Source organism: Eptatretus burgeri, chromosome 16 (genome assembly GCF_056783735.1).
Source record: "Eptatretus burgeri isolate ZD-2024b chromosome 16, Ebu_testis_v1, whole genome shotgun sequence".
NCBI classification, from domain to species: domain Eukaryota; kingdom Metazoa; phylum Chordata; class Myxini; order Myxiniformes; family Myxinidae; genus Eptatretus; species Eptatretus burgeri.
In genome coordinates, this window is record NC_140976.1 from 25,120,772 (window position 1) to 25,136,055 (window position 15,284).

Below are 15,284 nucleotides of genomic sequence, written 5' to 3' on the forward strand. Positions count from 1 at the left end.
CTAAAAAAATAAATATTACCTCAACATTACCTTCACAATAACAACTACACCGCCGAGAACAGGATCTCATCTTAAAAAAATATATTACCTCAACATTACCTTCACAACAACAACTACACCGCCTAGAACAGGATCTCATCTAAAAAAATAAATATTACCTCAACATTACCTTCACAACAACAACTACACCGCCTAGAACAGGATCTCATCTAAAAAAATAAATATTACCTCAACATTACCTTCACAACAACAACTACACCAACTAGAACAGGATCTCATCTAAAAAAAAAAAATACTAGAAGTGAACGTAGAATTCTTCTTACATTCGCTTCTGTCTTCACCTACAACTTGTTCACAACTGTATACGCAATTTCCGGTTACTTCGGCCTGGATTCGGGATCAGCGTCAAATCACGTAAATCACGATTAAAAATTATTTTTTGATGATGCGGGAGATATCATTATTAAAATCAGTGGAGGAAATATACACCATGGCTGATATTTGGGTCTTTCATATCTCCGACGATGCCTTTATCTCCCGGCATACATCATTCCTCATGACAAAAACCGGAAACAAAAAAAAACCAGAAACAAAACAAAAACGGAAGCAAATTGGTCATAGCTAACGACACGGATTCACAATTGCCAGGGTATTGTGTTGTTTTTGTTGTTTCCTATTCTCTCATGTGCACGCATTAAGTAATATTCACAAGATAGAAATAAAACCCGAACGTGTTTATACACTGAAATGAATGCGAGGGAAAAACCTTCGGAGTGTAGGCTTTATTTCACTTGATTGAAGCCGATTCTACAGACACATCAGGGAATACATGTGCAGCAAGGAATACACGTGCAGTCGATCACCGCAAAATAAATCAGCAATTAGCACGGAGTCCGGTATACTCTCAATTCTTACCATTCAACGAGCACCAAGTGAACCACCGCCGTAAATGACAATGCCCCAGGGACAATCCCACCGACCGCGCGGAATCTCGGTTTTATCTGTCCCGTGTGCGAGCCGCGCGACATGTGATCATGCGTCACATCCTTCAATTCATCACATACACCGCACAGCGTTTAACAACAACCGGAAGCAAAAGGTCATAGCTTACGACACGGATTCCAAATAGCCAGGGGTATTGTGTTGTTGTTTCTGTTCCTGTTTCCGTTTCCGTTTCCGTTTCCGTTTCCGTTTCCGTTTCCGTTTCCTATTCTCTCATGTGCACGCGTTAAGTATGAAGCCCACTGCCTTCGCTATTATGAACAGATTTGGATATTGGGCCATCTCAAGTTCAGCCGCTGATGGCTGTGGCAGCCATTTTCCACTACCATCAAAAATTTTGAGATGGCCCAATATCCAAATGTGTTCATAATATGTTAGGCCACTCGTGTGCCAAAATTTGGTGCTTTCCTCACAAAATGCACAATTGTTATGCTAAGTTGCCCCACTACATTGCTCAGTTGTGTTTTGGGCTTCGGAGTAACAGGTTCGTACTGTTGCAGTGTGGTGTTTGTTTGATATATTGCAAGAAAGTGGTGTTGTAGTGTGATAAAGATGTTGCAATGATCTGATAAGCTATTGTGCAGTAAAGGAGGTATTACAATGGGAAGAGAAGTGATAATGTTGCTGCACTGTGCTGTTGTCCTGTGATGAAATTGTAGTAGTGGAATGGTTTTGTTGGAATATGAAGCTGTAGGATGGGGTTGTGATGTGTTGTGAAGGGTTTTCATTGTGAAGGTGCAGATATGAAGACATATAATATTTGTAAATGTGAAGTGTGTTGTTAATACCTCCTGCCGTCCAGGAGGTCCGTCTTATCACTGCGGGTTGTGAAATGGTTTGAATTATAAGCGGTATTTTTGTGTGATTTCCTGTGCATTTATTTGTTTTGTTTTCTACATCTTGTAGAGATTAAGAATCTTAGGATCCGAGTCCTAGAATATATTATTTCACTGTTTTTTTTTGTGTACGACTTTGTCACTACTTTTGCTATTGACTCAAAATTTCGTTTACTAATTGTGTGCATTTATTTTCAGTGCTGAGCCATGTTCTTGAATACCTTGAAGATCAAAAGGGGACGATTTGATCGTGGTGGTACCTTACCAAAGCAGGGATTTGTACCGATTGAGAAGCCATCGTTGCAAGCATCTTACCTAGTTGCATTTTTGTGTGCCAAGAAAAAAAAGCATCATACAGTTGCTGAAGAATTGGTGAAACCTTGTGCACGAGAAATGGCAAAAACACTACTGGGGACTGAGGCAGAAAAGAAACTAAGGCAAGTATCCTTGTCAAATGACATTATCTGTTCCAGGATTCGTGGCATGAGTAAAGACATCTTGCAGCAGGTGATTGTCGATATCAAAGCCAGTCCTATCAAAGTGAGTCTTCAGTTAGATGAGTCAACAGACGTCAGTTTTTGTAGTCAGTTATTAGTATTTGTGCGGTATGTGAAGGAGAAAGAAGTGGTGGAAGAATTCTTGTTCTGTGAACCATCGACAACAACCACAAAAGCAATTGATGTGTTCAATATCGTCAAGGATTTCTTCTTGAAGCACGGGATGACTCTCGACATGTGTGGTTCGCTTTGCACCGATGGAGCTCCTGCCATGCTTGGAAACAAATCAGGCTTTGCTGCCCGTGTGAAAAGGAGGTGCCTCACGTCACACTCGCCCACCGTGTGCTGCATCGCCATGCCCTTGCAGCTAAGACATTACCAGAACAACTGAAAAATGTGTTGTCAATTGTTGTGAGTGCAGTAAACTTTATCAGAGGACAAACCTTGAATCACCGTCTCTTCAAAGTTTTTTTGTGACGAAATTGGAGCTGAACACAATGTTCTTCTTTACCACACAGAGGTAAGGCAGCTATCCCGTGGCCGAGTGCTTACTCGTGTTTTTGAACTGCACAAAGAAATCCAGCAATTTCTTGGACAGCGAGGCAGTGGCATAGCAGAGCACTTTGAAAATGAGAAGTTCATTTTGTCCCTGGCATACCTGGCAGATATATTCAGCCACCTCAACGAGTTGAACACCTCCATCCAGGGTACAGGGATGAACATGATCACAGCCAGGGAAAAGATGTCTGCCTTCACTAATAAACTTCCAATCTGGATAAATCGCATTGGGTCTGGAAACTATGCAAATTTTCCAAAGCTTGATGAAGTTTCTAATGCAGAAAAATTATTACTCATTGTGACTGAAATGAAAGAACATTTGCAGCTGCTGAGTCAGTCCTTGCAGGGATACTTTCAGCAATGGAGAGGTTTCTGTTTCACAGGGATGGATGCAGGACCCATTTGTTTTCAACCTAGATTCCATGGATGATAATGATGAAATGAAAGAAGATCTAGTTGAGATGAAAGCCAGTAATAAAATCAAAATGGAGTTTGATTCAATGCAGATAGATACCTTCTGGTGTGCACAACTCAACATATTCCCCCAGTTAGCAGAGAGGGCTTTGGAGGTCCTTGTGCCATTTGCGACTACCTATTTATGTGAAACTGGTTTTTCAACTCTCGTACACATCAAAATCGAGGCCAGGAATCGTTTGGATGAAAGTGATGACATGCGTGTGGCTATCTCAAAAAAGAACCTCGTTTCAGCATGATCATTGATGAAAAACAACCACAAAAGAGCCATTAGTAGTATGTCTGATTGTCGGTGTATTGTGTAAGTACGGTTGTACTTGAAAGGCTATTTTTGTATTCAGTATATTTGTATGTATTCAACGCATTTTGCAGAAAGAATTATATTCATTACATTGTATTTCATATCAATTATTATAGTTTCATTTATTTCCGAAAGTCATTTTGGACAGGGGGTACGGGGAAATATTATGAAAGCTCAAGGGGTACGAGCACATGAAAAGGTTAAGAACCACTGCCTTAATTGGTGAATGGTTGTGCGTGGATTTGCAAAATGGTAAAAAAAAAAATCTCCCGATTTGTGTGCACAAAAAGGGGATGTTGATAGTCACGCGACGAAGTGATTGCTTCAAAGAGGTCAATCCCCGCATCATTTAATGAACATGTATGACGTAAGCAGGATCCTTCACCTTCTTGGACACGAGTGTTAAAAAATGACATCCCGAATGAACTGAATTCCTTTAAAATAATGAGAAAGTATGGATTTAAAATTATTTAAAAACCTTTGTTTACATTCATGCTTTACACAAATGACATCACATGGAGGACAAATTAGACAATAAGGAGATATCAGTGTACTTTTACCTGAGTTATATGGACGTTAGGAGACATCAGTGTACTTTTACCTGAGTTATATGGACGTTAGGAGACATCAGTGTACTTTTACCTGAGTTATAAGGACGTTGGGAGATATCAGTGTACTTTTACCTGAGTTATAAGGACATTAGGAGATATCAGTGTACTTTTACCTGTTATAAAGACATTAGGAGATATCAGTGTACTTTTACCTGAGTTATAAGGACATTAGGAGATATCAGTGTACTTTTACCTGAGTTATAAGGACATTAGGAGATATCAGTGTACTTTTACCTGAGTTATATGGACATTAGGAGACATCAGTGTACTTTTACCTGAATTACAAGGACATTAGGAGATATCAGTGTACTTTTACCTGAGTTATAAGGACATTAGGAGATATCTGTGTATTTTTACCTGAGTTATAAGGACATTAGGAGATATCAGTGTACTTTTACCTGAGTTATAAGGACGTTGGGAGATATCAGTGTACTTTTACCTGAGTTATAAGGACATTAGGAGATATCAGTGTACTTTTACCTGAGTTATAAGGACATTAGGAGATATCAGTGTACTTTTACCTGAGTTATAAGGACATTAGGAGATATCAGTGTACTTTTACCTGTTATAAAGACATTAGGAGATATCAGTGTACTTTTACCTGAGTTATAAGGACATTAGGAGATATCAGTGTATTTTTACCTGAGTTATAAGGACATTAGGAGATATCAGTGTACTTTTACCTGAGTTATAAGGACATTAGGAGACATCAGTGTACTTTTACCTGAATTACAAGGACATTAGGAGATATCAGTGTACTTTTACCTGAGTTATAAGGACATTAGGAGATATCAGTGTACTTTTACCTGTTATAAAGACATTAGGAGATATCAGTGTACTTTTACCTGAGTTATAAGGACATTAGGAGATATCAGTGTACTTTTACCTGAGTTATAAGGACATTAGGAGATATCAGTGTACTTTTACCTGAGTTATAAGGACATTAGGAGATATCAGTGTACTTTTACCTGAGTTATAAGGACATTAGGAGATATCAGTGTACTTTTACCTGAGTTATAAGGACATTAGGAGATATCAGTGTACTTTTACCTGAGTTATAAGGACATTAGGAGATATCAGTGTACTTTTACCTGAGTTATAAGGACATTAGGAGATATCAGTGTACTTTTACCTGAGTTATAAGGACATTAGGAGATATCAGTGTACTTTTACCTGAGTTATAAGGACATTAGGAGATATCAGTGTACTTTTACCTGAGTTATAAGGACATTAGGAGATATCAGTGTACTTTTACCTGAGTTATAAGGACATTAGGAGACATCAGTGTACTTTTACCTGAATTACAAGGACATTAGGAGATATCAGTGTACTTTTACCTGAGTTATAAGGACGTTGGGAGATATCAGTGTACTTTTACCTGAGTTATAAAGACATTAGGAGATATCAGTGTACTTTTACCTGTTATAAAGACATTAGGAGATATCAGTGTACTTTTACCTGAGTTATAAGGACATTAGGAGATATCAGTGTACTTTAGCTGAGTTATATGGACATTAGGAGATATCAGTGTACTTTTACCTGAGTTATAAGGACATTAGGAGATATCAATGTACTTTTACCTGAGTTATAAGGACATTAGGAGATATCAGTGTACTTTTACCTGAGTTATATGGACATTAGGAGATATCAGTGTACTTTTACCTGAGTTATAAGGACATTAGGAGATATCAATGTACTTTTACCTGAGTTATAAGGACATTAGGAGATATCAGTGTACTTTTACCTGAGTTATATGGACATTAGGAGATATCAGTGTACTTTTACCTGAGTTATATGGACATTAGGAGATATCAGTGTACTTTTACCTGTTATAAAGACATTAGGAGATATCAGTGTACTTTTACCTGAGTTATAAGGACATTAGGAGATATCAGTGTACTTTTACCTGAGTTATAAGGACGTTGGGAGATATCTGTGTATTTTTACCTGAGTTATAAGGACATTAGGAGATATCAGTGTACTTTTACCTGAGTTATAAGGACATTAGGAGATATCAGTGTACTTTTACCTGAGTTATAAGGACATTAGGAGATATCAGTGTACTTTTACCTGTTATAAAGACATTAGGAGATATCAGTGTACTTTTACCTGAGTTATAAGGACATTAGGAGATATCAGTGTACTTTTACCTGAGTTATAAGGACATTAGGAGATATCAGTGTACTTTTACCTGAGTTATATGGACATTAGGAGACATCAGTGTACTTTTACCTGAATTACAAGGACATTAGGAGATATCAGTGTACTTTTACCTGAGTTATAAGGACATTAGGAGATATCAGTGTACTTTTACCTGAGTTATATGGACATTAGGAGATATCAGTGTACTTTTACCTGAGTTATAAGGACATTAGGAGATATCAATGTACTTTTACCTGAGTTATAAGGACATTAGGAGATATCAGTGTACTTTTACCTGAGTTATAAGGACATTAGGAGATATCAGTGTACTTTTACCTGAGTTATAAGGACATTAGGAGATATCAGTGTACTTTTACCTGAGTTATAAGGACATTAGGAGATATCAGTGTATTTTTACCTGAGTTATAAGGACATTAGGAGATATCAGTGTACTTTTACCTGAGTTATAAGGACATTAGGAGATATCAGTGTACTTTTACCTGAGTTATAAGGACATTAGGAGATATCAGTGCACTTTTACCTGAGTTATAAGGACATTAGGAGATATCAGTGTACTTTTACCTGAGTTATAAGGACATTAGGAGATATCAGTGTACTTTTACCTGAGTTATAAGGACATTAGGAGATATCAGTGTACTTTTACCTGAGTTATAAGGACATTAGGAGATATCAGTGTACTTTTACCTGAGTTATAAGGACATTAGGAGATATCAGTGTACTTTTACCTGAGTTATAAGGACATTAGGAGATATCAGTGTACTTTTACCTGAGTTATAAGGACATTAGGAGATATCAGTGTATTTTTACCTGAGTTATAAGGACATTAGGAGATATCAGTGTACTTTTACCTGAGTTATAAGGACATTAGGAGACATCAGTGTACTTTTACCTGAATTACAAGGACATTAGGAGATATCAGTGTACTTTTACCTGAGTTATAAGGACGTTGGGAGATATCAGTGTACTTTTACCTGAGTTATAAAGACATTAGGAGATATCAGTGTACTTTTACCTGAGTTATAAGGACATTAGGAGATATCAGTGTACTTTTACCTGTTATAAAGACATTAGGAGATATCAGTGTACTTTTACCTGAGTTATAAGGACATTAGGAGATATCAGTGTACTTTTACCTGAGTTATAAGGACATTAGGAGATATCAGTGTACTTTTACCTGAGTTATAAGGACATTAGGAGATATCAGTGTACTTTTACCTGAGTTATAAGGACATTAGGAGATATCAGTGTACTTTTACCTGTTATAAAGACATTAGGAGATATCAGTGTACTTTTACCTGAGTTATAAGGACATTAGGAGATATCAGTGTACTTTTACCTGAGTTATAAGGACATTAGGAGATATCAGTGTACTTTTACCTGAGTTATATGGACATTAGGAGACATCAGTGTACTTTTACCTGAATTACAAGGACATTAGGAGATATCAGTGTACTTTTACCTGAGTTATAAGGACATTAGGAGATATCAGTGTACTTTTACCTGAGTTATATGGACATTAGGAGATATCAGTGTACTTTTACCTGAGTTATAAGGACATTAGGAGATATCAATGTACTTTTACCTGAGTTATAAGGACATTAGGAGATATCAGTGTACTTTTACCTGAGTTATATGGACATTAGGAGATATCAGTGTACTTTTACCTGAGTTATAAGGACATTAGGAGATATCAGTGTACTTTTACCTGAATTATAAGGACATTGGGAGACATCAGTGTACTTTTACCTGAGTTATAAGGACATTAGGAGATATCAGTGTACTTTTACCTGAGTTATAAGGACGTTGGGAGATATCAGTGTACTTTTACCTGAGTTATAAGGATGTTGGGAGATATCAGTGTACTTTTACCTGAGTTATAAGGACATTAGGAGATATCAGTGTACTTTTACCTGAGTTATAAGGACATTAGGAGATATCAGTGTACTTTTACCTGAGTTATAAGGACATTAGGAGACATCAGTGTACTTTTACCTGAGTTATAAGGACATTAGGAGATATCAGTGTACTTTTACCTGAATTACAAGGACATTAGGAGACATCAGTGTACTTTTACTTGAATTTAATCGTGCAGTACATTAATTGACAATGGTTGAACACATGGAGTAAGGGATTCCAACCTGTGTACAGGTGACCAGGTGGGTTCAGGTGGGAATCTCTTATTAACTGTGGATCAGGTTAATCTCAGATAACACAAGAACGGTTTTAGAAATGAAAAAGATGAGATGAATGAAAACCATTTTTGGTGACAATGCTCACATCAGATCTGAGAAATAATGGAATGCAGCATCTGAGTTGTTAATTGGTGTTCTGTCACGACCAGGATCCATGTATGACCACATTACGATCTTAAAGGCTTAATTTTTCTTGAAGCACATATTTTAAATTTCTCCGTGATACCAAGAAGGTCATATTGTACAACAGCGTGCTCTGCAATGCGGCACCCCCCCCCCGGATGGCAAAGAAAACGAATGGTTGCTCTATTTTTGATCCGATTTTCCTTTTGCTATGGGCATCTCATAAATGCCGTCTCCTTCGTACACTTCAAGAGGAGGAAGGTGTTTGTGCCTTGTGTTTATAACTATTGCCTCCTCCAAACCTATCACTTTGGAATGATTGTCAAATGACCCCACCTATCTATTTCCTTGGTCATCCACTGCAGAAGGTAGTCTCTTGGCTTTCTAAGCCTCACCATCAGCCATGACCTTTTCTGGGCTGACGACATAACAAAGTGGCATCCCAGAATCACATCTGTCTCTCCTGGATTATGTGGAGTCAATAAATCTCTCAAAATTATTGGAGGTTCTTATTATGAAGTCAAAGCACAAGGTCTGTTGCTTTCACGTCACAGACGGGTGAGTGGTCTCTCTTTTTTTTCGACCATCTATGCTCCAACATTGCTCCCTCGGCTCTCTCATTTCACCGACCCTCCCCAGCAACTCCAGAAAGCACGCATTCTTCCAGTATCCCCCTCCTGTTTAAACTTGGAAAATCCAGGATGGCTGCACACTTCAACTCTTTTAATACTCACTTCTCTCTTCTGTGGAACCGTCTTTCAGAGGCTGTTCTGTCGCACTCTTCCCTCCAGAGCTTCAAGTGTCATCCCCCATCTTGACTCATGATCTTTATTACCCCCATTACTCACCGGCAAGGTCCTCAGCCACAGCTTGATGGAGTCCTGCTCTCCCCTCTGGGCTGGCTCACCTGCCTCACACCTTTCTCATCTTGATGCTGTGGAAACCAAGGTCTTCAAGATTGCAGGAATCTTCCGCGATGAAGCTTGGTCTATGGGTCTATCACTTTCCCATCACAGAGAAGTCGGTGGTCTTTCTGTCTTCTTCCGCCTCCTTTCTGGTCTTGCACCCTCTGCTCTTTTCGTGCTTTCTTTCCTCCCCTGCCCCCCCCCCACCTTCCTCCCAGTTATATGCAGGGTGCATGTGGTTCTCCATCAATATAATCAAAATAGGTAATTTTAACATTGTAGAGGAATTTAGTGAGGGCCACATCGAGAATATTGTGTGCAGTTTTGGTCACCACAACTTGGGAAGGACATAGTTGCCATGGAGAGGGTTCAGCGCAGGGCTACTAGATTGATTCTGGGCCTAGCTAGACTCAGCTACAATGAGTGACTGAAGGAGACGGGCTTTATACACAAGAATGGAGGCAGTTACAAGGAGATATGATTGAGATGTTTAAGATAATGAAGGGTATTGACATAATAAGTGCAGAAGAATTATTCAGCAGAGTAGACAGTGATCGGACCAAGGGCCATAGCCTGAGAGTAAAGAAGAGTAAAGTTAATGCGGTAGTAAGTAAGGCAGGGGTCTTTTACTCAGGGAGTAGTTAATGGATGGAATGGTCTCCCTGGAAAGGTAGTGTCAGCAGATTGTAATTAGATAGGTACCTGGAAGTTATGGAGATAGAGGAGTATAGGGATGTTGGCAGGACTTTTAGGTAGCTTGAGCATTGATGGGTGATTGTACGCATGTGCTCAGTGTTGTTGGTGGGGGTCTCATCAACAGGTGTTATGTGGTTGATGTGTGTGTTTTTTTTTTACCCAAGACCATCTACGCCCTTTCCCCCTCCCCTGGAAAGAAAACAAAATTACAAAAAAAAACTACAAAAATACTTCATAAATTTCGTTTTTGTATTATTCTTATCTTGATCTTGTGTTGATAAATTATGTGGTGTTGATGTGGTGCAAGAACGATCCTCTCCCCCCCCCCCCCACTTGTGGACCCAACTTCCACATTCTCTTCAATCTTATTCTTCCCTGCTGGTCTTCAAGAAAGCTGTTCACTACCATCTCAGATCATCCCGACCCCCATCCAAAACCATGATCCTTTCTACCCCCGTTAACTCCCCCAACCCCAAGCCCACCTCCTTCCAAATTTCAACTTTTTCGCTCCTGAGAGTTTCCTTTTCTGTATCCATCTTGTCCACCCCATGTAGCCTTTCCTACCCCTCATTCCTTCAATGATCCCCTCTAGCTATTCTATCCTTCAACCCTGCTGTTGATCCCCTCTCTTGATTGTTCCTTTTATTTCGTTGCGTCCTGATCCATTCGGTGTTATAGTGAAGCCTGGTGTTGGCTTAGTAGTTTGGGTGGCAGGATTGGGGTGTTACGGTCCTGAGTTCAAGCCTTGTTGTCCACTGAATTTACACCAGGTGAGGTTGACTCAGCCTGCCATCCTTCTGAGGTTGGCATAATGAGTACCAGTGTACTGGTAGAGGGGCACAGCATCAGCAGCATAGTCGTGCCCCAACAAAATGACAGCTACCCAGCAGCCAATCTGCCTTACACAAGAAGAAGTGTTATAGCTCTTCCACTAGTTTTAACTCTGTATACAAACAATTCATAAACTGGAAGGGCTCTCTGAAGAGTGCATACCTCCACCATGCAATGCCTGATCCACAAGAACGTATCGGGCCCAACACACTTTTGAAATATCCCGCGATATATCATTTTTGGCCCAATCTTTGAATGGTGAAGAATCACTTTAAAGATTCAAAAACTGTCGTATCCGAATCTTCTCCAAAATCGAATCAGTTTGTCATTGTTACACACCCAACCACTCCACCAAATTTCATCTGGATCCATCCACAACATTTTGAGATATCATACACACAAACAAACAGACAAAACATCAAACAAACAAGAAAAAGACGTCGTGCAGAGCACGATACTTGCAAAATCCCCCCTCTCCAAAGGTTGCCATGGATACATCAAATTGTCCATTTCATTAAGATAAAAATTTACAATATTAATCAAAGTTCAGGTCAATCGGATGAAAATTGATTATTTTTGAGATTGAAATTGATGATTTTAGAAGTTTGACCTTGAGTTGATCTTTGACCTTTTGACCTCAAAAATAGTTGCTTCCCCAATTCAATGAAGGACTATGTTCAACTTTCAAGTCAATAGGATGTAAGTTGACGATTTTTCAGTTGAAAATTTGATGATTCTAGAAGTTTTTACCTTGGTTTGACCTTTGATCTCAAAAATAGTTAGTTTCCCAATTCAGTGACGCAATATGCAAATCTCGTTCAAATTTCAAGTCAATCGGATGAAAAATGACAATTTCAGAAATTTGACCTCTGGATGACCATTGACCTTTGAACTCAAAAATCGGCTTCTCAGTTTTGAATTGTGACATGTCGGCGACAAACAGACAAACAGAGAAACAAACAGACAGGGGTGAAAACATCACCTCCTTCCACCTTCGGTGGCAGAGGTAAAAAAAAAATATAAACAAGCCGGTAGGCGACATGGCTGCTCGCTCTAGAATCTAGATTTGTAAGCTGGCCGACGCGACTCGCCGATATTCATGTACATGCTATCAATCAATTTAGCACAATAAATATGATTATCACAACCCTCTTAGTTTGCACCCAGAAACCCGCCTTGTGAAATTTCAGGCATGTTTCCAAAGAGACTCTAACAAATGGCAGCCCTGGTAATTCCATTTATCTATTCGCTAAAGATTTTATTTTTTTTATATGATGCTGTAAGACATTCTCCTTGGGCACAAAAAAACAGGTCCCTCGGAGGTCCAGTTTCGGAGGTTTGTTGATTTTTTTGTACAGTCCACAATAAGTGTACGATGTATGATAAAGTATTTTAGCTGTTGCTTAGCAACGGAGGTGTGCATAACAACCATTCATTTTTGTGTACATGCTAGCCACATTGTACACATTTCACCCAAGTTTCATCAAAATCAGACTCTTTCTCTTAGAGATGTTCGCAATTAACCGTTTCTGAAATGTTCGACATGTACTTGCCAAAAACCTATCTCCTCCTACAAATATTTTTTGTTAGGGCTGCAAATTGGCATGAAGAGAGCGAGATAGATTGCGCACAGAACTCTAAGCTTCGATTTTTCGACCACTTTAAAGGGCCGTTGCTGGGGCCTGGGGTCCCATATTCGAAAGCACACGGTTCCCAGAAATATTGGTCCTCCCTACCAAATTTCATTGGAATCGGTTGAGTGGTTTAGCCCCTAGGCTTGACCAAAGTTTCGCGGACAGACAGACAGATGGAAATGTCCAGAATAAGGGTGCTCTAAGAGCAGCCAACAAGACGAATCCCTTCCTTACCAAACCCTCTTCTTGCCAATTCCCTCCTTCTCTCTTTCTCATCTGTTCCTGTTACCTTATCCCCTTGCTGGTTTTGCCCAATTGTTGCCCCGCTACCCCCATTGTTAATTCAGCCTTGATCTTCCCCAAGCCTCGCTCTGGAGTATAAAACAAGAAACTGCCATTGTTGTGTGAAAATGCTGACCATGGTAATAATGGCAAATGTTAAGCTTGGTTATGGTTATGGTAAATTGGTTATGGCACTCGTTAAATTGGTAATGTAGAATCACGACAGAGGAGGGTTCAAGATAAAATGGGAAAAGGTGTTTTGAGAAATGATGGGTCAGAATAGTGAGGCTTCTCCTTCGCACAATTTGATGTCCACGGTCACTGGAGAGAACGGGAGTCTTGCGAGGAACCAGTGAGTCCCAAACTGATCGTGGCGGGGCCCAATCGGGCAACTCAACCAGCGAGCCAGGTGGAGGGGGGGGGGGGTGGCATGCCACCTCAACGATTCGAGTCACTGCAGGTGCTTGTGCTTCCTCCTGGGTTAGGGGAGGTTTATCCAGAGAGATCGGCTCGAGAGGGAGTTCAAGAACCAAGGGGGTAAATATAGCTTCGAGGAATCCAGTATACGAGGGAGACTAGATCGATCGAGTGGGGAGATACACTCAATTGGCTGAGGACAGATTAGGGGGGGGGGGGTGGCATGCTACCTCAACGATTCGAGTCACTGCAGGTGCTTGCGCTTCCTCCTGGGTTAGGGGAGGTTTATCCAGAGAGATCGGCTCGAGAGGGAGTTCAAGAACCAAGGGGGTAAATATAGCTTTGAGGAATCCAGTATACGAGGGAGACTAGATCGATCGAGTGGGGAGATACACTCAATTGGCTGAGGACAGATTAGGGCGAAGCTGGCTGTCTTGCCAGCCGCAACCTGCATGCCAAGACCGTCAACACCGACAAATTACCATCCACCTGCCGGCATCTCGAAGACGAATTCACACAATACATTAGATACGTATCTCTAGGCCGACATATCAATCCTTAACTCGCACGCACCATATAAACTACGACCCCATCGCCATTGGCGGGCTTAAAGCGTCCTGCGCATGCGCACACATGCATTGTGGGAGCGATCGCGTCATTTCGAAAGTCATCGTCTTGTATCGATTTATCAATCTGTGTATCGCAGCCATGGCGGTATTGTTAGTCGCAGCATTATATATTACGGCGTCGAAGGGATTTTTATTTTATTTTTTCCCCCTTCAGTTCATTTCACATCTTCTTTACATTCGTGCACGTACTGACGGTCCGTGACGTTTCATCACAACGTGCATACGTCATTTCCTCAGGTGACGTGGATGCGATTTTTTTTCACGTTGCAAAAATCGGACGGCAGTGTTTTGATGCACACCTTTTGCGTTGGTTATATTTTAACAATCGACGGAGTTTATCAAAAGTAAACCTCTTTTTTGTTGCCGTGTTCATAATCGGCTGTCCTCCTCTTCTTCTTTCTTCGAGCCATCCGTTTCGATGAATATAAATAAATAAATACATAGTTCACAAGTGCGTTGAGGAAATATTCCAAGTACAATCACAGCCGGAAGGAAACGTGAAGGGGAAGGAGTGAGGGAGTTGCGCCTGGAGAGATGGTGTGTTGAAAGTGGTTCACCTTGGCGCCACAGAGCAACATCGCCCTGAATTCGAGGCGTTCCCGTCTCAATGTAAGGAGGACGGAGGGAGAGAGCGGGAATGTACGTTGTGTTCCATCGAGTACACGGCGGGATTATTACTATAGACATGAGGAAGGGGGGGGCGTGGGGGGTGTGAGGGGAGCGCTGTGTTCCCTCTGTGTTCGCGGTGCACGAATTGTCGCGTCTGAAGTCCGGGAGATTACACGAGTTACACAGGAGACTAGTTGAGTGGGTCACGGCTACCTGTAACCTGTGGTAACACCGTTGATGTGCGTGACATTCAGGATCCTAATGGTTGCTGCTTGTCATGTCGATCCAGATTAATAGGACTTTGTGACCTCCACCGTGCTGTCCTTTTTTTTTTTTAATGCAGAGCATCCATCATGGCGGACCTGTATCGAGGGGAGGAGGTCTGCCTGGCCCAGCTGTTTCTGCAGACGGACGTGGCGTACGCTTGTCTCAGTGAGCTGGGTGAACTCGCCCTGGTGGAATTTCGAGATGTGAGTCGTGGTTATTATTCACTGGGAATGTTTTGAGAGGTGTTTCTATTTTTG

The 15,284-nt window shown here is 40.6% G+C and overlaps 1 protein-coding gene and 1 pseudogene across 3 annotated transcripts in view; both read left to right on the plus strand.

Annotated features, from left to right (window-relative positions):
* Positions 1 to 2,045: 2,045 nt before the first annotated feature.
* Positions 2,046 to 3,641, plus strand: LOC147010729 (protein FAM200C-like; annotated as a pseudogene).
* A 10,750-nt stretch (positions 3,642 to 14,391) lies between these two features.
* Positions 14,392 to 15,284, plus strand: part of LOC147010730 (V-type proton ATPase 116 kDa subunit a 2-like) — a 46,814-nt gene continuing 45,921 nt past the window's right edge. Inside the window, exons 1-2 of one of the 3 annotated variants that reach the window (XM_085859298.1) lie at positions 14,392 to 14,790; positions 15,104 to 15,230. In XM_085859298.1, coding sequence (XP_085715424.1) covers positions 15,114 to 15,230 — 117 coding nt within the window. In that variant the 5' untranslated portion in view covers positions 14,392 to 14,790; positions 15,104 to 15,113. Of the gene's footprint in view, positions 14,791 to 14,876; positions 15,000 to 15,103; positions 15,231 to 15,284 lie in introns of those variants that run through there. The other 2 variants (XM_085859297.1, XM_085859299.1) reach the window with 2 other exon arrangements.